The sequence below is a fragment of the Phascolarctos cinereus genome, unplaced genomic scaffold (assembly GCF_003287225.1).
Source record: "Phascolarctos cinereus isolate Bilbo 61053 unplaced genomic scaffold, phaCin_HiC Scaffold_5;HRSCAF=322, whole genome shotgun sequence".
NCBI classification, from domain to species: domain Eukaryota; kingdom Metazoa; phylum Chordata; class Mammalia; order Diprotodontia; family Phascolarctidae; genus Phascolarctos; species Phascolarctos cinereus.
Window position 1 is genome coordinate 162260381 of NW_027555958.1, and position 25941 is coordinate 162286321.

The 25941-nt window shown below is 34.7% G+C and overlaps 1 protein-coding gene across 4 annotated transcripts in view; it reads left to right on the forward strand.

Moving 5' to 3' along the window:
• The window catches only part of ASCC3 (activating signal cointegrator 1 complex subunit 3), a 358153-nt gene that overhangs the window by 308269 nt on the left and 23943 nt on the right, over positions 1–25941 (forward strand). For all 4 annotated transcript variants that reach the window (XM_020998271.2, XM_020998273.2, XM_020998272.2 and 1 more), the window contains one exon: positions 20703–20927. In XM_020998271.2, coding sequence (XP_020853930.1) covers positions 20703–20927 — 225 coding nt within the window. The remainder of the gene's footprint in view (positions 1–20702; positions 20928–25941) is intronic.

The window sequence follows — 25941 nt, forward strand, 5'->3', positions numbered from 1 at the left end:
TCTTGATTCACACAGAGCAGATGGATGCTTGACTGCCTGCTAATCCACAGCTGGAATGGTTTCAGCAGTTTCCACGTTGCTGGGTTAGAGTGGCTTTTCTAGTGGACTGAGAGGGCAGCAAAAGAGGGATATCATTATTCATCAGTATCCCAGTGGGATCGCTGCCAGCAGAGATTAATTTTTTCTGTTATGCTTGTAAAACAAGCTCAGGTGGAGTCTCTAATCCTCAGGGCACGGGTGGCAGATCAAGGAAGATGCTACAAAGCTAGTTAATTTTCTGATTCTAGGGGAAACAGAAGCTCTGTTAGATGTATAAATACATGATTGCAAATTTAAGTAGCTCAAATCCAAATGGGATCTTCCCAGACATCTGGTACTAAAAATCTCTATTTTTCTTTGTTGTCTTTAAATAGAACTTCTTAAAAGTTTATCCTGGAGCCAAAATATTGATAATTGTTTTCTAATCAATTTTTAAAAAATTATGTTGTAGCACTTTAAAAATATTTTTGTTTAAATACTTTTGAGCAGAAAATTTAAAAATTGATGTTTCCTAGAAATATATTAAGATCATGTGATCTAAGAAGAGATATTAAGTTTATATTCATTTACTTAAGTATATTATCTTAAGGGCATGGCACTATGTCCTACTTTAGAAAAGGTTGTTGCATTTTCCCCTGTGTATGCAATGTATTTCTTTAGTGATTTTCTCCCTACTGTTTCAATTCATGATTTTCACATAGCACTCTTATTTTACCACATGCAGTCCATTTTAGAGCATTAATTATTGTAACATTGATTTTAAATAGTCGTACCAGAACTTATATAAGTATATGACTATTGACCCCATTATTAGAGTCACTGAGTCTGTCAGTGCATTGTTCACTGCATTTTGAGAACTTTTTCATAACCTGGAGAATATTCTTTTGAATATTTCAGCACTGTCAAGTCATCCTTTGAGGGAAGATTTTACTTTTGAAAACAGTGAAAATTCATTTAAAATAAGTGTGGTGATGGTCCTAGTCATAACCATTTCTGGTGGTTTTTTTTTTTTTTTAAGTGTAATTATAAATTAATGAGAGTGGTTTACTTGGGTCCCTGTAAACTGATTCTGAAGGAGATTCCAAAAGAGAAGTTCCAGAAATGTTTTAAGCAATAACAAGATCATTGGATTAAATATGTTGTTTCCCAAGGTGACCATTTAGAAGGATTACACTTATTTGAATATGTCAAGGTCTGGTGTCTAAACACTGTGCCTCAAAGAGAAAGCCAAAATTCTTTTGATCATGTATCAGGGTTTTGTGGGTCAGTTGACTTGGATCTTGTGATTCTGTCAATACTTTGTTATCTAGGTGGGTGTCTTAATTTACTTTCGTTCTCATTTTTGCCATTACATTGAGAAAATTATTATTGGGCTGGTCTTATGGGCATGTCATAATTTTAGAGAATGAGACAGCCCACTGGTTGCCCCCAAATATCCTCCATCCCAAAGTTGATGCCTAGGATTCTTCTATTCGAATCCCAACCCTTTAGTTTAAGACTTTAACTCCTGCTAAAATGGAAGAAGCCAGAGAAAACTCCTTGTGTACTTCACGATTTTGTCTGTGACCTGTTTAGTTAAACCTGTCAGTTTAGTTGAGGCATTTATGAAGCACCTTTGTTCTAAGTGCTAAAGAAGAACTAAATAAGACATAGTCCTACCTGCCCTCAAGAAGCCTCTACTCAAACAAGAAGGGAAAGGTGATTTATTCACAGATATCTCTAACAGAGGGCAGAATATGATCAGTGCAAAAGGAGAGCACTTTCAGCTGAACAGATCAGGGAAGTAAATATGAAGAGAAAGAAAATAGTCTATGTCAGGCATGTGATTCTACGTAAGCAAAGCCATGGAGGCCAGAAATGTCAAGATTCAAACAAGAAACTCTGAATAGTCTAGATTCTCCAAAGGAGAAAATGCTTGAAAAGAGGTTTTATGAAATATCTATTTATTTATAGAGGCAACTAGATGATAGTATTGGATTGGTAGTCAGGAAGACATAAGTTCAAACGTGGCCTCAGACACTTATTTGCCTCAGTTTCCTCAAGTGCAAAATAGACATAATAACAGCATCTACCTCACGAGTTGTTGTGAAGATCAAGCACAGCACCTAGCACATGTTAGACATTTAAGTACTTCTTCCTTTCCTTTCTTTTTCCTTCCCTTTATGTAATAAAGAAATAGATTTGGAAAGTCTTGAATGAAAAAAATAAGGAATTTAAATTTTAACAGAGTGACATAATCAGAACTCTGCCTTAAGTTTTGCTTGACTCTGCTCATTTGCTTCACCTTTTTTGTTATTATTTTCACAGCATTGCAAAGGACAGATCATTTTAAAATGGGAAATGACTAGAAACTAACAACAGTCCACAAAAGAAATGATAAGGCAGCAGAAGTATAACAAAGGGAATTGGGTGCAAGGCATATTGCAAAAATAGAATCAATAGGAACAAGCAGCTTATTGCATTTGGGGGTTAAGGGAAGAGTCAAAAATAATTCACAAGTTTGGAGCCCAGTTGTTCCTAATGCTTCACCGTTCATGAGTTCCTAAGTCTTTAGATGTTCACAATTTTCATCTCAACTCCATTGCTACCAAACATTTGATTCTAAACAGACTTGAAAGGGGATATCAGTAGACACTTGGCTGTTTAAGACAGTTAAATGACTAACAGCCCCTATTGCCATTCATCTTAAGTGAAATGCCTCTTATTGAAATCCATCATAGCATCTTGGTATTCCTAACCTCAGACAAATTTAGTTTTCTAGTAGACAGATATGCCTTTAGAACTCAAGCAAAATGGTTAAACTTCTTTTTTCTTGTATTTGATGTGTAAATTGGTCATTTAAAAGTATTATAAGATATCAAAGACAAGAATTTTAAAATATGTTAATGTTTTAGTAGATTTAGCCAGTATCTATTTTTTCTTTATAGACTAAAAGAATCTGCCTGAAAAGCCTTCATTAAGTAATAGATTTTTAAAAATATTTCAGATTTTCACTGTCATTTTCTAATCTGTTGTACTTAGATTGTTTGATTCAAAAGAACCAAGAGGCATTTTTAAATGTTGTTAACTTGTTTTTGTTTTGCATCTCCAAACTGGATCAATATTGTCAATTTAAAACTTCTGTTAAGGAAATAACCCAAGCTTTTGACTACCACTCCTATGCTAGCAAGATTTACCTTTGTTCCCCGCTTATGACCTGACCTGGGCAACAGCAATGTCATCAATATCATTTAGACATTTGAAGTGAATTTGTGATACCAAACACCTTTAGGAGGCTTATAAGTGATTCTTACTTACAGTGTGCTGTTGTGTTTTTCTACATTGCTTTAAGGATATTAATATTAGCAGAATATTTACCTATACGGACAGTGATGTATTTATGAGTAATAAAAATCTAAAAGCGCATTTTATTTCAGTGAAATGTACAAGCATTCAGATACGTTTTTAATACTTTCCAGTTTTTAACTTTAACATTCAACCGAAGCTAGTCAGAGGACTTACCATGCTTAATACTCAGATTTGAAGACTCTTGCAGTTTAAAATGCAGCTGTTTTTATACTTGTAGGGACATATTCTCCTAGTTCCTAAACTATTTCTTCAGAAAACTATGTTAACTCTTTCAGACCAGTGAGAAATAATCTACAGGAAGAAGAGCTTAATGGCTTTCAAAAAAAAAAGTATGTTTTTTTCCTTAACAAAGAAATTTCATAGACTGTCATGAGCTGGAGAAGGAAATAGCAAACCACTCTAGTATCTTTGCCAAGAAAAACCCAAATGGGGTCACAGAGAGTCGGACTTGAATGAAAGGACTCAACAACAACAACAACAACAACAACAACAACAACTTAATGTATTTGGAAGATATGTTGCTCTGTGAGCTTTTAGCTCATCATTAAATGAGATTTCAGTGTCACATTGTAACAGAGCCATCAAACTCTAAGATGAAAAGAGAAACAGAAAAAGGATAGTATAAAATGAATGGACTGGAATTTTCACTAGCTTCCTAGAATAATTAGAAAATAAGAGGTATATTTGACATGCTTTCAAATACCTGCCGTGTCGTTACACATAGGCCTATTGCACTTTCCTAGGTGCTGGGAGTATGACAGGCAAGATCTAGGAGACTCAGAAGAATTTAAAGATAGTGATTCTTCCCTCCAGCATAGAGGTTTTGGTGGGGAAAGGGATCAAAAGCTATAGATACCACCTAGGGATAATTAATTGTAGAATTTTAAGTCCTACAAAGTGACTCATTCATGGGGTAGAATCTCAGTAAGAGACTATCAATAAGACTGTCACAGAAGTACTTTCTTTATATTACAGGTAGCTGATGGCACAGTGGAGAGAGTGCTAGCCTTACAGTCCAAATCCAGCCTTACTAGCTGTGTGACTCTGGGCAAGTCACTTTAAACTCTATTTGCCTCAGTTTCCTCTACTGTAAAATTGTTAACATCAGTGTTGTTATTATCAAATAAGATAATATTTGTAAAACACTTAGCACAGTGCCTGACACATGGTAGGTACTTAATAAATGCTTATTCCATTCTATTCCCCCTTCATATTGGTAGACCAGTTTCTATGGATTAATTTTTTCCCCTCTACTTAGAGACTTTGGTTGAATAGATATATAAAAACTTCTAAAATGTTATTGTTACAGCTGAGGAAGGACTATACTGATAACCTGTCAGGTCATTCAGTCTTTTAGTTTTTGAACATTGTTTCTTAAGTTTTGGAGGGTTTTTGGTGTGTTTGCTTTTTAAGGTATAGGCTGATACCTACTTATTAGTCAGTAAGGTTCATCCACCTTTGCCTAATTTTCTATAATTTGTTTCTGGTAAAGATCAGCTTTTAATTGATAGCAATAGAATAGGTTAGTGAACAATCAGGTTTTTCAAAAATATCTCATTACATTAATGTATATTTGTCCATTGAAGTCCTTAAAAATTTTAATTTTATAGGCTTTTATCTATATAACTGAATAACAGTGAGAGCATAGATCTACAAATTTACTTGACCCAATACTTGCCATTTCTAGTTTTGTCCAAATAACTGGGCTACAAGTTTACACGTCATGCTCTTGGGGCTCTTAATAGGCTATTTATGGTCCCATCTTATCCAAGCTGAAGGTGAGTAGCCCTCCTGTTGTCCATCATCCTTGAGAAGCTTCTTTGTGTACACCAGTGCTTCCTCTGTTTCCTCCAGAATGCTAGTGTTATCAGAAAACTATCATGCTGCAGCTCATTTAGGAAAGCTAGAAGTCAGAGGCATCCTTACTACATGGCCAGTAACAGTCATCAAGTATTTATTAAGTGCCTGCCTTGAAGATCTTACATTCTAACGGGGTAAGACAAGACAGAAAGAAAAACTGAAAAGGAGTACAGCTTACCTAGGAGAGCCTTAGGATGGTTTCCAGGTCAGAGTCCAAGGTTCCCATTGCAAGAACTGGGGATGCTGGTCAAAGATTCAGCATTATAATGTGTAGATTGTCAGGGTGCTTATTCCTTGAACTGTTGATCTTCTCTCACAGGGTTCTTAAGCTGAGTCAGTGAGCTTGCTTGTTTTTGTTTTTGTTTTTAATATTTTGATAACTATCTTTTAATATAGTTGATTTACCTTCTAATCCTATGCATTTTATTTTATGCATTTAAAAATATTCTGAGAAGGGATCCATGAGCTTCACTAGATTTCCAAAGGGGAGCCATGACACAAAAAAGGTTAAAAATTCCTGATCTAATCTAGAATCCTTCTACCTCTACTTATCTGCCCCCAGCTCCTCTCACCATTCTTGACCATGACCTAACTCTCTCACTTTACTGCCTCTGATCTTATGATCTTATTTTGAAAGAAAATCTACATTTTGACCAATATGGTTTTTTAGTGCTTTAACAGTCATTTAGATCTTGTTAAGAACATCCTGGGTAAAAAAAAATAATAATAATACTTGAACCACAAATTCTATTCTAGAAACAATTATTAATCTCTTACCATATAACTAAAAAATACAGTAAAAAATAATTTGACTTCTTTGAAGTTGAATAATAACTTTTTAAAATTTATTCTTTTTTTAACATTTTTAAAAATTCTGTCCCTCCTACCAGCCCTTCCCTGACCCATTGAGAAAGTAAACAGTATGATATCAGTTATAATATCGTCATGTAAAACATATTTCATTTAGCTATGTTGCAAAGCAAAAAAAAAAAAGGCAAGAAAAATAAAGTGAAAAAAGAATGTTTCAGTCTGCTCTCAGAATTCATCAGTTCTCTCTCTAAAGGTAGATAGCATTTTTCATCATGAATCCTTGGAAATTGTCTTGGGTCGTTGTATTGATTAGAGTAATAACACTGTATAAAGGTCCATTGTTCTTGATACTTAGGATAATATTTAGTCTTCAGAAATATACTGTTTCAGTTGTGGTATATGAATGTAATGGAATACTGTTGTTCTATAAGAAATGATGAGCAAGTTGACTTCAGAAAAACCTGGAAAGACTTGTATGGACTAATGCTGAGTGAAGTGAGCAGAACCAGGAGAACGTTGTACACAGTAACAGCCACGTTGTATGATGACTGACTTTGACAGACTTAGCTCTTCTCAGCAGTGCAAGGATCTAAGACATCTCCAGAAGTCTCTTGGTGGAAAATGCTATCCACATCGAGAGAAAGAACTGTGGAGTTTGAAGGCAGATCGAAGAATACAATTTGCTCTTTTTTTTCTTCTTCTGTTTTGTTTTGTTTCTTCTTTCTTGTGGTTCCTCCTATTAGTTATAATTCTTCTTTACAACATGACTAATATGAAAATATGTTTAATAGGAATGTATATGTAGAGCCTATATCAGATTAGATGCTGTCTTGGGGAGGGACAAAATTTAAAACTCAAAAGCTTATGGAAGTGATTGTTGAAAACTATAAATTAATTATTGGAAAAGAAGTATATTGTTTTTCTTTTTGATCAAGCATCATTTTTAAAATTTAAGAAAAAAATTTTTTAAGCGATTTTTTTGAACATCTAGCATTTTTTTTCTCTCTCTCTCCTTCCACCTCCCTAAGGGGAGAAGGGGCAGGAAGTAAAATACAAAACACTCAAAACAAAAAAGCACAGTCAAGCAAAACAAATTTCTACAGTGGCTACATCCCAAAATATGTCTCATCCTGCATATTAATCCATCACTTCTCTTTCATGAGGTAAGTAACATTGATCATCAGTTCTCTGGAATGAGAGTTGATCATTGTGTTGATCAGAGTTCTTAAGTCTTTCAGAATTGTTCATTTATTACAATATTAATGTTGTGATATAGGGGCACCTAGGTGGTACAGTGGGTAGAGTGATGGCACAGTAGAGAGTGTGCTACAGCCTGCAGTCAGGAAGTCCTAAGTTCAAATTCATCTTCAGATATTTACTATGTGACCTGGGTCAAGTCGCATAACTGCTCTTTGCCTCAGTTTCTTCATCTGTAAAATGAAGATAAAACAGTTCCAACCTCTCAGGGTTATTGTGAGGATCAAATGAGATAATAATTGTGAAAAGCTTAGCGTACTGCCTGGCACACAGTAAGTACTGTATAAAGTTAGCAATTGTTATTATTAGTCTCCTGGTTCAGTTCACTTTAGTCTGCATCAGTTCGTACTAGTCTTCCCAATTTTCTCTAAGCCATCTCTTCATTTTTACAACACATTAATTCCATTACATATACCATAATTTGTTTAGCTATCTCCCAGTTGAAAGGCCCTAGTTTCCAGTTCTTTGCCACTACAAAAAAACAGCTTCTATAAATATTTATATACATGCTTATGTATATATGTCCTTTTATTTTTAATTTGGTCAGAAGGTATCATACTAAATAGTATAATTTAATAGGCCAAGCAGAGTGTAGAAAATCAAATATTCTAAATGTTAACCTCACTTCTGCTATTAACCTGTTACAGTTACAAGAAAATTATTTTAACCTCTTTTACTCCATTTCCTTTTTTGTGAAAGGGGCATAATAACATGAGCTACTTGAGTAGAATATCTTTTCACATTTTGTGGTTTATAAGTAAAAATTCTTTCAGCGTATAGTACAAACTACACCTTAGTCCATGATATTTATTGCTCTTATACTGTGTATAGGGCCCTATAGTAGTCATGAAATAAAGAAGGAAATGTGTTATGTCCTCAAAAAGCATAGATTTGGTAACTTGAGATCATATTACACACAGGAAACAGATAAAAGAAATACATTGAGATGTTTACAAAGAAGTATATCAAGAAGAGCAAATTAATACAGTATCAAACATATTGAAAATTAAAATGACAGGGGGCTCCTTAATAGAAAAGTAAACAAGATCAGATGGGGTTAGTCATGGAAGGAAGTAGTAGTAGACGTTGAGTGACATTTTAGGCAAAGGTGACATTTTATGGCATTTTCAAAGCCATAGATATAGATATGACCTCTTGAGTTACATTCCAATTCCGAGATCTGTGATTGCATGAGCCACTCAGTTAAATAAACTTTTTTTTTAACTGCCTACTATGTGCAGGGGGTTTGTTGGAGCCTTTATATAGCAATAATAGTCTTGGATTTTTTGTTGGAGGTGGGGGTTGGGGTGTAAGTTTTTATTTCAGCTAAACTGGACTTCCTGCCTCATTTTCTTATGTCTGTTAGCAGTCCAGGCTCTAAATTTTGAAGTCCTGTGACTCTTTCCTTCCCTTCACCCTCCTCATTCCAGACACACCTTCTTTCGTATCTTATCAGTTACCAGATTCTCACAGTTTTCTCCATAGTGTCTCCCACGTTCCTCTTTTCCTTTCATTTCCACTGCCACCACCGTAGTAAAGGACTTTATCACCCCATACCTGAATTATTGCAGTCTTCAATCCCTTCTTCCTCTAATCCATCCTATACTCCATAACCAAAATCATTTTCTTAAAATAGTGCTTTCATTCATCTCAAAAACCTGTAGTCTGAACTCAGCCAGTTCAAGGATCTCCACAGTAAGGCCCCATCCTGTTTCTCCAGTCTTCTCTTATACCAATTCCCCTGAATAAACACTACCCTCCAGCCAACTGCTTAGTATTAACCCAGCCTGCCATCTACAGATCTTTTTTCATAGTACCTGCCCCCTCCCCTAAATAAAATTCCTTCCTTGCTGCTTCTTTGGCAGTATAAACCACATTCATACTTAAAAGACCCAACCCGCATCTGATCTCTTCAGTGATGCCTTCACTGACCATTCTGCTCATAAACTTCTAGCTTTGCCATTGACTTGGCATTGGATCACATATTGCCTCATGTGATTTAATTACTGATTTGTTAGTTAGCTTTTATACTTCTTATCATCATCATAATAATGGCTAACACTTATGTAGCACTTAGTATGTACCAGACAATGTGTTAAGCAGTTTATCTCATTTGATCTTCACGATAACCTTAGGAAGTAGGTGCTGTTCTATACTGTTTTGCAGTTCAGATTTTGCAAGCCTCCTCGAGGGGAAAGTTCTGCATGTTCTACTTCTTGACTCTCAGAACATCTGGAATAACCCTGTCTATATAATGGGTAATCAGCAAGTATCTGTTAAATGAAATCATTTTTAAGCTGTACTTTAATATCTAGCAAATTCTAGGGGGAGGGATAGTTTGTTTTCATTTTTGAACTTCAGATAATTTTTACAGTAGTTTGACTTCCACGAATGCCCTCATCCCCCCACCAAAAAAAGTGAAAGGATATTTCCAAAGACAAAATGAAGTTATATGAGTATTAGCAAAGTCACAAGAAAAGGTTTGTAAAGCTTTCAAAGATAGGCTGTGAAGAGTTACGATATTTAACTTTAAATGGCTGTTATAAATTGACACAAATATCAATGTATCTGTTAGGATTCAAAGTTGTTAAGCCCTAAGATTATTATTTCTCAAAAAAAAAATCTAAACATTTTTTAAATTACAAAGCATTTTCATTGCATCCTTCGAAACTGAGTCCCTTTTTTGCCAAGTTTCATCAAAGAGCAATTTTTTAAGGTCTTAGCTATAAATCCTGGAAAATAGGAGTTTCTGATGGAATTGTTATCACTGAAATTATTTTAAGTACAGCAACCCCAGTGGTACCCACTATTGCAAGATCCCCTAAAATCCAGCTGTCAACCATGTGGTCAGTTCTCACAAAGGGGGGAAAAAGGTGTTTCTTCATGCTCATATTTGTTTTGGGCACATAAATCTGTACATGCCTAAATTTTGCTGCAGGCCAAATGTATCTCCATAAATTTGAGATATTCTTATAAATCATGTACACATACATAGGTACAAACCTTGAAAATCAAACACACATTGACATTCTAAGAAAATGAAATTATATCTGTCATCTTTAAATATTTTGCCATCTGCACATCATACCATTGTTTGAACCTTTTGTTTTGGTAAAGGATATTATAGACGCATTTTAAATGAGACGTTATTAATATTTAAGTAATTAGAATTTTTACTGTTCATTTTAAAGCAAATCCTCTTTGACAACATAAGGCACCTTTTTCATTTCCATTATTTTTACCCAGAGTTTATTAAGTTCATTCATAATTTACCTTGAAACTGAATTAAATTAAACCTTAATTTACAGGTTGGCTATAAATGCCAGATAACTACAGTATATGAGGATTTTTTCCATTATTATACTTTCATACATTAATTCAGTGTGGAGTTGGAAATTTTTTCAGTTTAATAAATATCTTTAAGAAGTGCTAATTATTACATATTCTAAAAAGAGCTAATTGGGAATTTGGATGGGTTCAGTTAAAAAATTTTCCATCTTGTCCTCTCCCTAGTTGCTCCCTTAGGAAAATGTTAATGATTAAATATACGGCATTAATTTGCCTTGAAGTAGTGCATAGGAAAAAGAAAAGAATATAAAATACATATTCTTTTCTTTTTTTAACATTTGGTTTTCCTAGATGTGGTATAGTAAATATTAATATGTTTTTCAAATGTTATTGTAAAAATGATATATGTAACATCTAGTTAATGAACAGTGGGAAAAGGTACTGAAATTAAAATGGGTGCTGGCAGGGAAATTTACCAAAATGTGTTCAATAAAGCTTCAGCGGCCAAAAGAAGGCACTGGAATGTGAGAAACTAATTTTGGTTTGTTTTAGCGCCTCAGTATGTTACAGATTAATCAAGTGCTACTTAAAGTCTAGAACTCATTAACTTTATAAGTTTTACTTTTCCCATGACAGAAATTAAGTTAAAGCATAAAGCTTCTTTAGTCTCTCACATTGATCAGGCTGCAGCCTCTGCTGCACAAGTGCCCTCTTATCTGCTATTTAGTAAGTTAAATGTAGGCAGTGGGATGTGCAGCTACATAAAAGTACTAGTTTTCCTGTTATGTAATATTTTCTTGAGACAAAGTGTAAATTCAAGTTGGCTATTAATTTCAGATTAACAGTTTACTCAAGGAAAAATATTTTATTCAGTTTATCTAAAAGGAGAACAAATACAGAGATCCACTTATCAGATAGTCTTCCAGTAACTTTTCTAGGACAGAATAGGCCAAGGTAGAAGATAAGAGTATAAGCAGCCACTAATTTCTGCCAAACTCAGGATAAAGTGCAAAGCTGATTTATTTTTTTAAAAAGTCACATATGGGATGCAGTTCCTTGCAGCTTCACCTCTACCCAAGTGCCAGCAAAACACTGAAAGAAATTTCACTGTAGTCTCTATTTGCCAGATTGTTCCCATGTGAACAAGTAGGTGCTACAAGTTGTATAATGTGGGTTTGACTAAAGCAGCAGAACCTGTGTCACTGCTAACTAAAATAAGTACAGTATGCAAACAAAATAGAGTAATACACAATTCTGGACTTTATATGGGGTAGCTAAGTTCATGCCATTTTCAGAACAGATTGGAGTTTGTAATGAAAAGGAAAATGAAAATGAAAACTACTGAGTTGAACAGCAGGGCCCATTTGATGTGATTATGAAGGATGTTTCTTTATTCTGTCTTTTCTTGTGCAATCTAAAAACAGTAGCAGGGGGTTACAAGCAGAGTTCATCATAGGGTTGTCAATCACTGTCATTTAACATTTGCAGTAGAAGATGTCTTTATTCCAGGACAGCTGGGCAAATCAGAGAAACAGATTTGTAGTTAGTAGTCTGTCCAGCCTACACTAAACAAACAAGGACAGGGCAGACATAGCGGCCTCTCACATAAAAATATAATGGACTCTGCTGACCTTGGTGCCCTCCTTTCAGCTTCAATCCCAGTTGCATAAAAGCTTCACTCCCTATTCTCAATTTCCTTTAATTACCTACATGATGCAGATAAGAAAATGAACCTCACTTACAGTCAACGATCACACACAGGAAATTAAGTAGACAAGTTGTTTAAAATTAGAGGAAGGTTTTGGAAGTAAATACGTGTCACATTGTGGAAGAAGTAGAAGTTTGCGAGAGAGAGAGAGAGAGAGAGAGAGAGAGAGAGAGTGTGTGTGTGTGTGTGTGTGTGTGTGTGTGTGTGTGTGTTTCTGGAATGCTAGGTGCTAGTGCTGCTCAGTGTCAATCCTGTGACTCCTATGTTTTTCTGAACTGGAAAGCTAAACTCAGTGAAAAATCTCCTTTGTAAATATTCTGAAAAATCCAGAATGAAACCCTTGAAGGAGTGAAGAGCTAAGTAAAGGAGTGAAGCAAACATGCAGCATTCTAAAGGGCTTAGAAGGATGGTGACCCGAGATTCCAGGAATAAATGAGCACAGTTTTCACAAGAGATTCTGGCAGTGAGATTGAGGATTAAAAAGCAGTTGTCTTCAGTCTGTCTTCATTTTTAATCTGCTTCTGGAGTAAGCAATCACATAATAAAGTGCTAATTAATATTTCTAATGGTTCTAGAAACTTTTCATTAAAATGCTTTTTGCTGATTTTACTTTGACTTTAAAAACACTAATGTTTAATATCAAAATAACTTATCCAATAGCACTTTTTTTTTCTAAGAAGTTTTACTTGGTATCTAGTAAGAAAGGGTTCATCTTTACACACTGTCTTACCACAGTCATTTCAGTTAGTTTCACTAAGGTACATTGAAAAGAGCATTTTTCCATATCACATTCAGAATCACTTGCCTTTGTGAACATTTAATTAATATGGATTTGGAAGAAGTCTGATTGGAGATTGGAGACTAAAGCCCACAGTATCAAATCTATAGTTCAAGAGGGATACAGAACCCTGAATATTTTATCTTTAATTTGACAGTCTCTTTGTAGAATACACAATTATGAATGCATTCTCCTATTATGAGAGCATTGTCTTTCAGAGAACCAAAATGTTCACTGACCCAGTTACAGAAAGTGTGTGATTCTCAGAAGCAAATTAACCAGTTACTCATAAACCATAAGCATAAAAGTTATCAGTGTGGTGAATTATATTTTAAGAAAAGTAATTTTATTTATTTTTATATCTTAAATTACATTTCCAGGAGGATGAATGCATTTAAATAATTTAAAATACAAATTTCCAAATGAAACATATTAAGTATAACTTAAGTTGAAAATAAAAAACTGAAGGGGTTAGACTAAATTATCTCTAAGGCCCCTTGCAGCCCTGCATCTGTAGTCTTTGATTCTTTGTTCTCTTAAGTAGGCAGCCTTAGAAGCTGAGTCAGCATCTTCCAGGCTATCAAACAGGCTAGATCAAGTCACCTAAGTGACTTCTAAGGTCAGTGAGACCTCCTATAGAACAAACTGTGGTCTCTTATCAGGGTAACCCAAATTAAAACAGAATTAACTCATTTTCATAGGATGTTATTTCTCCCAAAAAAAATTTTTTTGACCACTTTGCTAGAGCAAAAGATAAAATGAACCTGCTACTACAGTTTACCACTTTTGGGGTAGGGGTAGTGGGAGAGAGGAATTAACTGTTTTTTTTTTTCAATCCCTAGAATCAGTGGTAGGAATAGCTGTACTTTTGATGAGACTGATACTTGCCTTAAGCAAATGACTATTTTCAGAAATAAAAGCCTAGATTTTGTCTTATAAATAAGCATTGACAATGAAGTAGAGCAGTTGTTAGATTCCATAGTCTTCCAGTGTACTACAGGCACAAGTAAATAGATGCTCATCCTTTAACTAGTCTGATGCTTGTACAAAAGATATTTAGTCTGTCATAGGCCCTGAGCTTAGAGCCTTTCCAGCTTGGTAGAACCAGCCAGGGCGTATCCTACGCTGGCATAACCTTCAGGAGTCCAGAGTCACCTCCATACTATGATGAAGAACTAGATTAAACCTTTTTTGCCTAGTAAAATGTGATGATCACAAAAACATCTATTGTGAAAAGCTTCAAAATGAAGAAAGACGGCTATTTAATAGATGGAGACATATGTTAAGTAAGGCCCTTCAAGTGCCTAAATCAAACACTTCTGGATTGCACTTCCTTGATAACTGTAAAAGTAAATATGCACCTCTTATTTAAAAAGTAATATGAAGTTACCTTCTAGGTTTTCCTCCATTACTAGAAATGTAATTTCTAGTATGAATTTTCATTTTCATGAAAATGGTGGCAATTACACTTCTAGTAATGGAGGAAAATCTAGAAGGTAACCTCATATTACTTCTCGAATAATAGATGCATATCTACTTTTATGGTTATCAATGAAGTGCAATATCATGGATTCTTCCTTATATACTGCCCTCTCCCAGTAAAAGGGGGCAGAACAGTTTCTGGCCTTAACATCACCATTCCTTTAGTTTTTAAAGCAAATAAAATGTTCGTGTTTGGTCATGAAATCCACATGTCATGTTGCAGAATAGGGGCAGAAGGTGGGAGGAAAGGTGTACCACAGTATTAAACTCTTTTTAATCTTTGCTAAGGGTAGAGTTGCTATAGGAATTCAGTTTACCAGTATTATCTCTCAGCCCCCTGTGGTTATGCTGCATTGTAACTGCTAGGGGGAAAAAGTCATATTTAATTGGTTTAGAGGCCTTTTAGTCAAAGGAATTGGAAAGCCACTACCCAAGAGAGACTGTAGCATGCATTAAATACAGGGATTGCTGGATTGGCTACTTCAATCAAATGGATTTCTCAGGATAATATCCACACAAAGGTTTTACTTTTAATTTATAGACTTACAAATAATTTCCAAAAAGTTGCCTGCCACAAAAAATTTTATCTGACCCTGAAAATTAATCTTTACTCACTGTCAGAGGCATCATCTCCATGATATGATACTTCCAGATGTGAACAAATTCACTCCTTGCTAAAGTAGTAACTATCATCTTTGGGGTGAGGACAGTTTCTGAATTACCTAGTAGGTGATTTGTGTTTTTCAATTAAGACTCAGAATCTTGCTGACCTACATACAATTCATTTTCTTTTTAGGCCCAGCCTAATTTCCTACATAACTTTTCATCCATATCATTTTGTGTAACTATAATAGCATGTTGATTTTTTTTCTGCTGGGAATAAACCAAATAGAATTTGATTATTTCATGTGGACTAAAGAATACCTATTATCTATCTAAAGACCTATTGAGATCTTTCTGCAAGGGAATTCAAAGCTTAGTCTTTTGGATAGGGGCATGGATAAGACTGGGTAGATTCCTGAATTACCCAGATTATTGCCCCTTATTTTATTCTGGCTTTGTCCAAGAGCAAGATTGGACTACATACAGTTGTATTCCCAGTTTCATTATTGTTGGAAGTATCATTCTCCTTATCCCTGTAGCTTGATACCTTGGAATCGTTTTAGACTCTTCTTCCTTCCTACTATATCTGTTTATGCTATTTTCCTTCCTAAAGTGTTCATAACTATCTTCTAACTATCCTTCAAGATCTAGAACAAGTCCTTCCTCCTCACAACTCTGTCTCACCTTTCTGAATTCCTACTTTATTATTTCCTGATTATTTCATATATTGAAGACTTATTTCTATAATAAGTTTATAAAGCAGAGTACTCTGTCTCCTATCCTTTTTGTCCTAAGTACATATTGGGTGTTTGATAAATTCTAGTTAACTGACCATCATTTGATGTAGTCTGATGTGAATTGCTCCACATCACAGCCAATAGCTTTTCTCCTAACCTCAAATAAGATTGCATGTTATAGTATGACTATTTCCCAACTGCTGCCCCAATATAAAAATAGGAAAAGCAAAGAGAGATCCAATCAGATAATTGGAAAGTGATTGATCCAAAGAGAGTAGAGCAATCAAGTAGATGAGAAATTACTACAACTGCAGAAAGAAAAGGCAACACAGAGAAAATGGTAGTTGTGGACAGAACCTGAGCAATGCATAGAAAACAAAAAAAAAACCTAAAATACAAAAGAATTACTATGTTAATTCAGCAAATCTTTATTATCTATAATATGCAAACCACTCTGTTAGGTGTTGAAAAAGATGCAAATTTTGGTTGTCATTTGTTTGCCTTTTGAGAGGTCTACATAGTCCAGTAGGAAGGATGACATATTCACAATAACTAACATACTAATCATATGCAATAAGTACATAAAAGAGGTTTAGGATGTTATGTGAGGCTTTACAAAGGGTCCAGCCAACATGATGCAGACTGTCCATTCAATTTCTTGACATTGCATACATGAGCTACCTAAATATACCTTTTTCACACCGTACGAGTAGCCCACTCTATCACCTGGTCAGACATCTTTCTGATGACATCCTATACATGTCTCATGTGCAGTAATTTATAGGCAGTACATGCGGCCTACTCAATCCTAGTGTGCATCTTTCCATTGCTTCTTGGGTGACCCTCAGTTTTAATTATCTGAGTTTAGTTTTCAGTGGCATAACTATACAGCATCACCAGAGAAATGTTGTTAAAAAAAAAAAGATGAAAGAAAGAAATAGACCCTTGTTTCTGGGAAAAGTTCTGGGGTCATTAAAAACTATATGCAGTTTTCCAAAAGTAATCCAGCTTTCTCTGCTCCTATTCAGTTCTTAGTCCATCTCATTATCCATTCTAAGCTATAGATGATATCTATTTCTGAGAGATAGGTAAAAGAGATGTCCATTCTTCTTAAGAGATAGGCAGACAGTCTCTATGAGCTGCCTATCGAAATCTGTGTTACAATTTGAGTAATAGAAATTTGGCATCCACTTTTCTTGTGTAGAATTCACATGAGTGATTAAAGATCTCATTTAGGAGGCTGTACATTGTTTTGAAGTTTGATACAGTCAGTTCCATATCATCCCCAAATAGGAGTATCTGGAAGACTTCACCATCTAGGGGAAATATATCTTCCATTTTTGTCTCTGAATTGAGCATTGTCTGGGAATTAGCAAAAAAAAACAAAACAAAAAAAACCCAACAAACAAAAAACAACCCTTTAATTTTTATATATGGATTAATGAACAAAAATATATTAAATGTTTATTGTGTGCAAAAACATGTGCTAACTTCTTGGAAAAAGCAAGGCAACCTCTGCTCTTGAGACATTTCTGATTGTGAGAAACAACAGATATATGCAAGAAAGACACATTCTTTGAGAAGCCTTTATTAATGGGGCATTTTGTTCTGCAAAATCAAGTGCTTTTTTATAGTCACAATGTAAACACAATGAGATCTTGAAGTCTCTAGAGCTTTCAGTTAGTTGTGTGCCTGCAAATATTTGGTCTGCCAGAAAATATCATTTTCAAAGCCTTCCTGTTGTCATACCTTCGTTAAGGGTACCTCTTAGACAGATAGATAGATAGATAGATAGATAGATAGATAGATAGATAGATAGATAGATAGATAGATAGATGGATGATAGATAAATAGATAGATGGATACATATGGCTATATTCAGATTATTCTCAGAAAGTTTTACTAAAAGGAAAGTAAATAAGTGGGACAGGAATTATTTTATTCTCTTCATACCTTTTGGGAGGGGTGGGGGTGTAATGTCCGTGGTTTTTTCCAAGGGTTTGCTGTTCTCCCATCTTTCAGATACCTTGAGCAGCTAGGTGACACAATGGATAGTTCTGAACATGGAGTCAGAAGACCTGAGCATAGATCTGGTTGCAGACTGACTAGCTATTTGACCATGGGCAAGTCACTTAACTTCTCTTTGCCTTGATTTCCTCATCTGTAAAGTGGGGATAATAATAGTACCTACCTCCCAGGGTTGTTGGGAGGATACAGTGAGAAAATTTTTGTAAGGCACTTTGCAATCTTAAAGTACTATATAAATACTAGTGTATCCCTCAATGCCCACTAAGTTATGTCACTTCCAGCAGTTCCCTCCTCTGTGTATACTTGATCTAGTCCAGTGGTTTTTTCCTCATTGTTTTCCCTAGTGCCATTTCTACTTCCTCATTTAGTACATTGGGGACTATGATAAGAGTCTAAATGTAATGGCCCAGCTGTCATTTATGTAGAAAAGAGGTTCCTTTATCAAGCTTTACATATTGTTTCATTCTTTGCATGTTTGTTGTCCTCCTAGTTTCTTCCTAAATGCCTTTGGATGATTTGGTTCAGTTGACAGTGTTGGCTTGATCTTCATTCATGATTACAGAACTTGATTAGGGGAGAAAGATATTCCAGCCCTGGTTAGAAGGCTATGGAAGAGATAGCAAAGGTGGAAGATGTTTAAAGCCAAAGGTGGAAGATGTTTAAAGAAAACTCTTTCCTGAAATAGTGTTCTGGCAGGGTAAGTTCACCAATCCTAAAAGAGGGCTCCAGGGCAGAAGTTCCTCGGGGCTTGGTTTCTGGTGTGGGCAGCCAGGTGGTTAACGAGCAGACTCTTTACAGTTATTCCTTGTGCTTAATTTATATCAGGCAAATTTCCTTCGCAAATGTTAATAATAGCCTTTGTGTCTACTCTGTGATCCATTTCCCCATTTTCATCATCCACAGCTTATTTAGATCAGGTTGTGATTGCCTTAATTGCTCACCATATCTTCGTCATTTTTCTTTACTCTTATTCAGTAGTGACTTTGAGTTTTACTCTAACAAGCTGGGTGTCAAGTTGTACAGAATTGGATGATTATTAACCCACCATTTCCTATCTGTTAAAATACAATAAATATCATTTTTAGTGATGCTAGTTAATTATCACTTGGACTCTTTCCTCAAAGAAAATAGATTAATGATAGGTAGGTTTGAAACTTTGAAGCCTTTGACCTCTCTTTTCTTACTACTGTACCATGTTTCCCAACATTTATCTCCATTCTACCCTATTCCTACCTTTTCGTTGAAATCGAGTATTAAAGTATATCTGCATATTAAATTTAAAAGGTCTAATAATATTCATTTTAAAACTTCTCTACCATTTCATCCTCTGCAAAAATTCTAACATTAACAGAGTAGAATGAATAAAAGAACAAAGTTACACGTAGAAGAAAATGAAGGACGGGGAAGGGAATGTACAGAATACTACAGAGTACTGAATATCATATAATGAAACCTCTGAGGGGTGCCATCACTAACTTCCTTCACATCCAAGAGTCAACAAGAATCAAACAAGTCACGGAAAATGGGATAATTGTAGAACAAATGATTGATTTGGTTAAAACTGTATGTAGAGAATAGCTCAGTTATCAAGGGCAATAGGGTGTATCTCAAATAATTGTTTTTTGAAAAGTAAGATTCCATATTCACACAACACTAATAGCTAGAGCTAATATATATACATATATATATAAAAAAAAATGTGTGTGTGTGTATATATATATGTGTGTGTGTGTGTGTGTGTATATATTTAAGAGGAAGAAGCCTATATACTTCTCTGAAACATAACACACTCATTAATGAAATAGTAAACTATATTTTTATTACATTGTCAATTTTCTGATTCCTGTAGTTAGCTAATTACTGGGGGGAAATATCCTCTAGACCAGGAGTTCTCAGCCAGGGATCTGTAGATAGATTTCAGGGTATTTATGAATTTGGATGGGGGAAAAAAAATCTTTATTTTCACTAACTTTTGGTTGCCTTTATAATACTATACATTTTATTGCATGTATTTAAAAACATTATTCTGAGAAATGGTCCATGGACTTCACTAGACTGGTACAGAAAAAGTTAAGAACCCCTGTGTCAGATGGTTGAAGATGATTTCATGGCAATGGAGTTAGGAAAAGGTTATGTAGTAGCAGGAAGACCAGTGATCCTTCAGATCCACAGTCATTCACACAGAGTATTTGTTAGTATTTGTTGCATACTCTGTGGTACAGCGTCCTCCCCAGAGTAGATTTAAATTTGTGAAATAGGCCCTTTCTGTGTTTCTGTCATCTTGGGTTCTGAGTACTCATATAATTCATATGGGGTAACATCATTCAGCTCAGTTTAACAAACCTGGAAAAAATCAGGTTAGTAGAGTTTTGCCTTACTGAGTATGACTTAAAGATGGAAGGATGAAACCAAGGAAATTCCCAAATTATAAATGACTCCAAATGTCCTTCCCTAATCTAATTAATTTAGAATAAAATAAACTTTAAGCTATGTGCTACCTAGTAATATATACAGACAGACACACACACACATCCAAAAGATTTCATATCACTGCTGCCCGTGTTAACATTCAAAATGATTGTTTTAAGTAAGCAAAAGTCTAAGAAATATGGCAGTAGGTCTGATTTCCACAAGTTTTTTTGATGTACAATCAAAAGCAAAGCGATTATTTGATTATTTTTAGATACAAAAGAGATACATATATGGGGATATAAAAAATATATACATGTGTGTATGTATATAATTTTCCCATTTTGTTTTTAAGGATGCTGAAGAGTATGCAGATCTGCCAGTAAGGCACAATGAAGATCAGATGAACAGTGAGCTGGCAAGGAATCTCCCAATTGAAGTAAATCCTCATTCATTTGACAATTCCCACACAAAATCACATCTCCTGCTGCAAGCTCATTTCAGCCGAGCCATGTTACCATGCCCAGACTATGGCACTGACACTAAAACAGTATTGGACCAAGCTGTCAGAGTGTGTCAGGTATGACAGTCAATTTTTATACCATTTTTTCTCCTTATATGTTACAATATTTTTCGGTTTCGAAGAAAAATGTGCTTTGTTTTTAAAATTTTATTTCTGCATTATGGTTAGACTTAGTGAAATAAGTGAAAATAAGAATAATTAAAGAAAACCATAAATGTGAAATCTGATTATTTCTGCAATTGAATATTTAGCAAATATAAATTGGCAGATATCATTCCACATATTACTTCAAAGCCAAAAAGGTGATTCAGACAAAGAAGGATCTATTTGTCTTTTTCCTAAGATTCAAATATCACTCTTATTATTTTGGTTGATGAGACTTGGAAATCAGTTTCAATGAAAATGCAAATTAGGTTTAACATTTTTTTATTTAATTTATAGCAAAGTGCCATTAAGAATACCATAATCTGCTTCATGTAGCAAGAGTTTAACACCTTCAGTTCTAGTTTCTTAGAAATAAAACTATTTAAACTCACTGAGTTATTTGTATTAGTATGGTGAAGGAAACATTTTCCTAGTTTTCATTTGATATATAGAGATTTCAGAATTATTGTTTTTCTAAAACATGAAAAGAATCCATTACAATGAATGTGTCTTCTGTTATTCTTATGCTAATGGGTATCTATTAAGTACTCTGTTAAACACAGGCCCAGGGAAGCAAAAGAAAACATGGTTCTAGCAGACATAAATATTTTTGACATTGTTTTGTGACTAACACATGGTTTATGTCTCCAAAAAGATGATTTGCTCCTCCTTAGTCACTCTTTATTTACAAGCTAAGGTTAAAGATCCTGAAGTTTTAGCAGTGGGGTAACATTTGATGTAGGCACTATAATTTTTTTTTCCAATCATTGACCTATTGGTGAATTCTGGGATCAAAAGAATTGTAAAAGGAATTAACTTTTTAAGTACATTTATAAACCTACAAGTATGTACAGATATACATATATATACATATGTTATATTTTGCCTGTGTTGATTTTATTAGAAGAGAATCCCTATATGTGTTCTTTATTTGCCTTTCTCATTGTACCTCTACCTCAGGTCTTAAAAGCTATAGAAAAATAAAAGCAACAGGATGATTTCAGAGAAGTCAGTCTTTCTAAGCCAATGGTAAGGAGGAAAGTTAGGTATGGTCAAGTTTTTTTTTAGTTTTTTGTTTGTTTTTTTAGTTTCCATTATGGGTTTTTTCTTAGTGACATGGGATCTTCTTGATCCTCTGTTAGTCATTTTAAGAGCAATAGTACTGACATTCTTAAATGTTAAATACTTTTTGGTTGCCCAGCTTTTTCAGCTTAAGGATCTCCATCCTCACACTATTAAAGCTATAAAGAAGTGTCAGTCAGATCTGTGTCTTAAACCTTGTTCTTCTCACAACTCTTTCCCCTCCAAACTTGTGATAAAGATAAATCAGTAGATAAGAGGAAAGAAATATTCAGGTGACTAATGGAAAACTTTGGAAAACTAAAGAGTTGATAAATTTTTCCATGATTGGCTCACCATTCTAAACCCTGGGCATGGCAACTTTCAATTGACATATGTATGCTCTAACTTTTGTAAGAATTTGTTTAAACAGGTTTGTTTGTTTTTTTCAGGTAGCAATTATACAGGCTAATGGAAAGTTATAATGTGTTGTGCTACTACTACCTTCACGGGACAATGGCATGACCTTGTAGTCTGAGAACAGGATTAACCATAAAGTCAGCCCCAGTGCTGCTTCACTTTAAGGCCTTGGGGAAGTCACTTAACCTCTGCTGCCTGAACAAAACTAACACCTTACAGAGATGATACATTAATGTTTATAAAGTAAACAAAGATTCTGGGACTAAAAGTGGCTTGATATTTTAAAGTTCTTAGAAGTGTTTTCATATTTCTCCCTTAAAAGTGTGAAAAATCTAGTTTGACAGAAAAATTCTAGCCTCTTTAGTTCATAGGATATCATACTAGATGGAGAGACTTCATATCAGGGACGCCATAATACAGTCATTTACAAAGAATTTGGTTATTGTATTTTTCCAACTCAAAAACATCCTGGATATGTCCTTTACACACTCTCTCATCCCCACAAATCCTTTATTAGTGAGATTTGTACCTGTTTTTGTCTGCTTTTTTCCACATTTTAGTGTTATTGGCAGTAGTATCTTTACTTAGTCTCTGTTATCCATGGAACTCAAAGCCCTGTGATCATTGCCCCATACATTCACACACACACACACACACACACACACACACACACAATCTATCAGCATACACACTGTCATACTTTAAATATGACTAATATTTTCAGTTTTTATACTTTAATCATTATCAGCTATTTTGAGAAATTTTAGCCATTTTCCACATACATAATTAGATATCTTGGTCCTTCACCTCTGGAAATGTTATCTTGATTACATTAGCTAATAAAATGTGTCTGTAGTTCCTGATATATGAACTGAAATTATTTCAGTACTAGTATACTAAAGAAAAAAGCCTTTATATTAACCCTCAGAGTCAGTGCTATTATCTATATTTTGCTGATAAGATATGCCAAGAAATTGTGACTGGCCTAAGCTTACCCAACAAATAAATGACAAAACTAAGACTGGTGAGAGGAAGTGGCTAGTGGTTTGATTCGCTCACTGAGCTGTGTTGCTTTTCTGAATTGACAAAGCAATGGATAATTAGAAAACTAAAATAATTCAAAGTTGATGTGATTCCTCTTATAGTTTACTATGGCATAAAGGTGACCTTGCGTTCTAAAAAGCTATGCCCCTGGAGCAGAATCTCTGACAGATCCTACCAAGCTGGAAAGCCTTTGAGTTTAAACTTGGAGATGGCCTGTGTGTATAAATGTTGTCTGAGTACTTACCTAAGCTAATTTTGAAGAGGCCTATTACCAGCTTGGCTTTAGGGTGATGAATTTTTGATCTATGTTACATGCTCCATTTTTGTAATTTTTATGTATAAATTTGAACTTTAAGGATATTAGAGCAATGGGTTTAAAATCCATTCATGACAATAATTTACCAGGCAAACTTGTGAAAATCACCTAAGCTCAACACTTAGAGGTCTGTAAAGTGTTGTTTATATAAGAGTGGCTTAATTTCCTCTGACCTATGAATGCAAAGAGCAAAAGTAAATCTGTGTATCCTTGTCACATTGAAAACTCAACATAGTTTTTAAAGGATCTAGCAGTAATACTCTACAAGGCCACAAAATAGGGATGTTATTTTATGAAGGTAGTTTTTTTTTTCCTCTGTAAAACAAAATGTAACATTCCACACTTTCCAGAGCAAGAAATTCCTAAATTTTAAAGTCATCAGAATTTCTCTGTTGAAAATGAGAGAAGAAATTTCAAAAAAACCCAAGAAGTTACTTCAATTAAAAAACATTTATTAAACTCCAAATGTGCACAGAGTACCAAGCTAAATGACTTGTCCAGAGTCACACAGCTGGTAAGTAGATGAAATAAGATTTGAACTCAGGCCCTTCCTGACCTCAAGTCTAGCACCAATACACGGTGCCATCTAGTTGCCACCTTTATAGCACATGGAGCACTGTTAAACAATAAAAATATAGTAGACCAGTAGTATCAAAAATAAAACAGGTTAGTCTGCTGTCCTTTGAACAAATCCTTATTTGACCTACAAATCACTTTTTTTCCCCATGTTGTGAGTCCTGAATTTAATTGTACTGTGAAAGGTCAAGTAAGAAACAGTGGGGATAAAATACCAGTGGTATAGTGCTGATAATTCTAATATTAAGCCACCAGAAGCTAAGTACATCCTTGTAGTGAGTCAACCAGTTTGTTCTACAGTGCATTTGTTTTTGGCCTAGACTGTTCTGTAATCAAATTACTTGGAGTCAGGAAGGACCTGAGTTCAAATGTGGTTTCATCTACTTATTAGTTGTGTGGCCTGGGCAAGTAACTTATCTCAGCTTCAGTTGCCTCATCTGTAAAATGGGGTAATAATAATGGGACCTATTTCTCAGAGCCATTGTATATATCAAGCGTGCAGAGAATACCCAGTTTGTGAAGCATTTTGTAAACTTCAAAGCTCTGTACAAATGCTAGTCATTGTTATTATACAAAACAACACCTAAGAAGTCTCTGCTTTTAAGGAATTTGTATTTTAAAGAAGTAGAAAGATTGCTCTTTTTCTGTTTATTTTGCCCTTTTTTAGCCCTATTTTTTACCTATTTTAGCTGAATGGACTTAGATTTCTAATACAACTATGCTTGTATGCTTGGGGCAATATCAAACAGGCCAGTATTATTCTCTGATGCCACTTTGTTCAGAGGAACATAAAGGTTTTCATACAAGCTGCCCTGATTGTGATTTCTGCAGCTTACTTAACAAAATATGAAATAAAATAAATTGATATAGCTGTGACAGCATTTAGTACCCATTTAAAAGTTTGGTACATTTCAGATAGCACCAGCCAATGTTCTGTTCTTATTTAATGCTCTGCTATTCTAAAATTACTCTGTTCCATCTTCAAACAAATATGTATTTAGATCTCAGAACAGGGAATGGATTCAGTCTTTATTCATTGGCACAACTTTTTTTTTTAAACTAATATGACTGTAATTGCCTCTGCATTTATATTGGCAAAGGACTTCCATTTCTAGTAAATACAATCACAAAGATATTTAATGTTAGCAGAATAAAACTTCCATATGAGTAGGACTGCCTTAGCCTTTAAGGAGTATTTACCTATGAATGGGTTAAGCACAGACTCAATAGGATACCAGTGTGTTGAGGGATGTCAAGACATATTACATGAGCAAGGTTTAGAATTAGAGAATCAAATAGAGTTTGAAAGAAAAATGTCCCAAGTATCTCTGGGCTTAACAAAGAAGTACTTGGTCAAATCCCTTGTTCAATATCTTCAGAAAATGTTTTGGTTAAAGGTGGTTAAAATATATCCATCTAAGTGAGTTTTATTTTTAAATTCCTGTAGATAAGCCAAATAGAATTACTCTATATCTCACAAAGCAAGCATCTAATAAATGTTTATTGAATTAA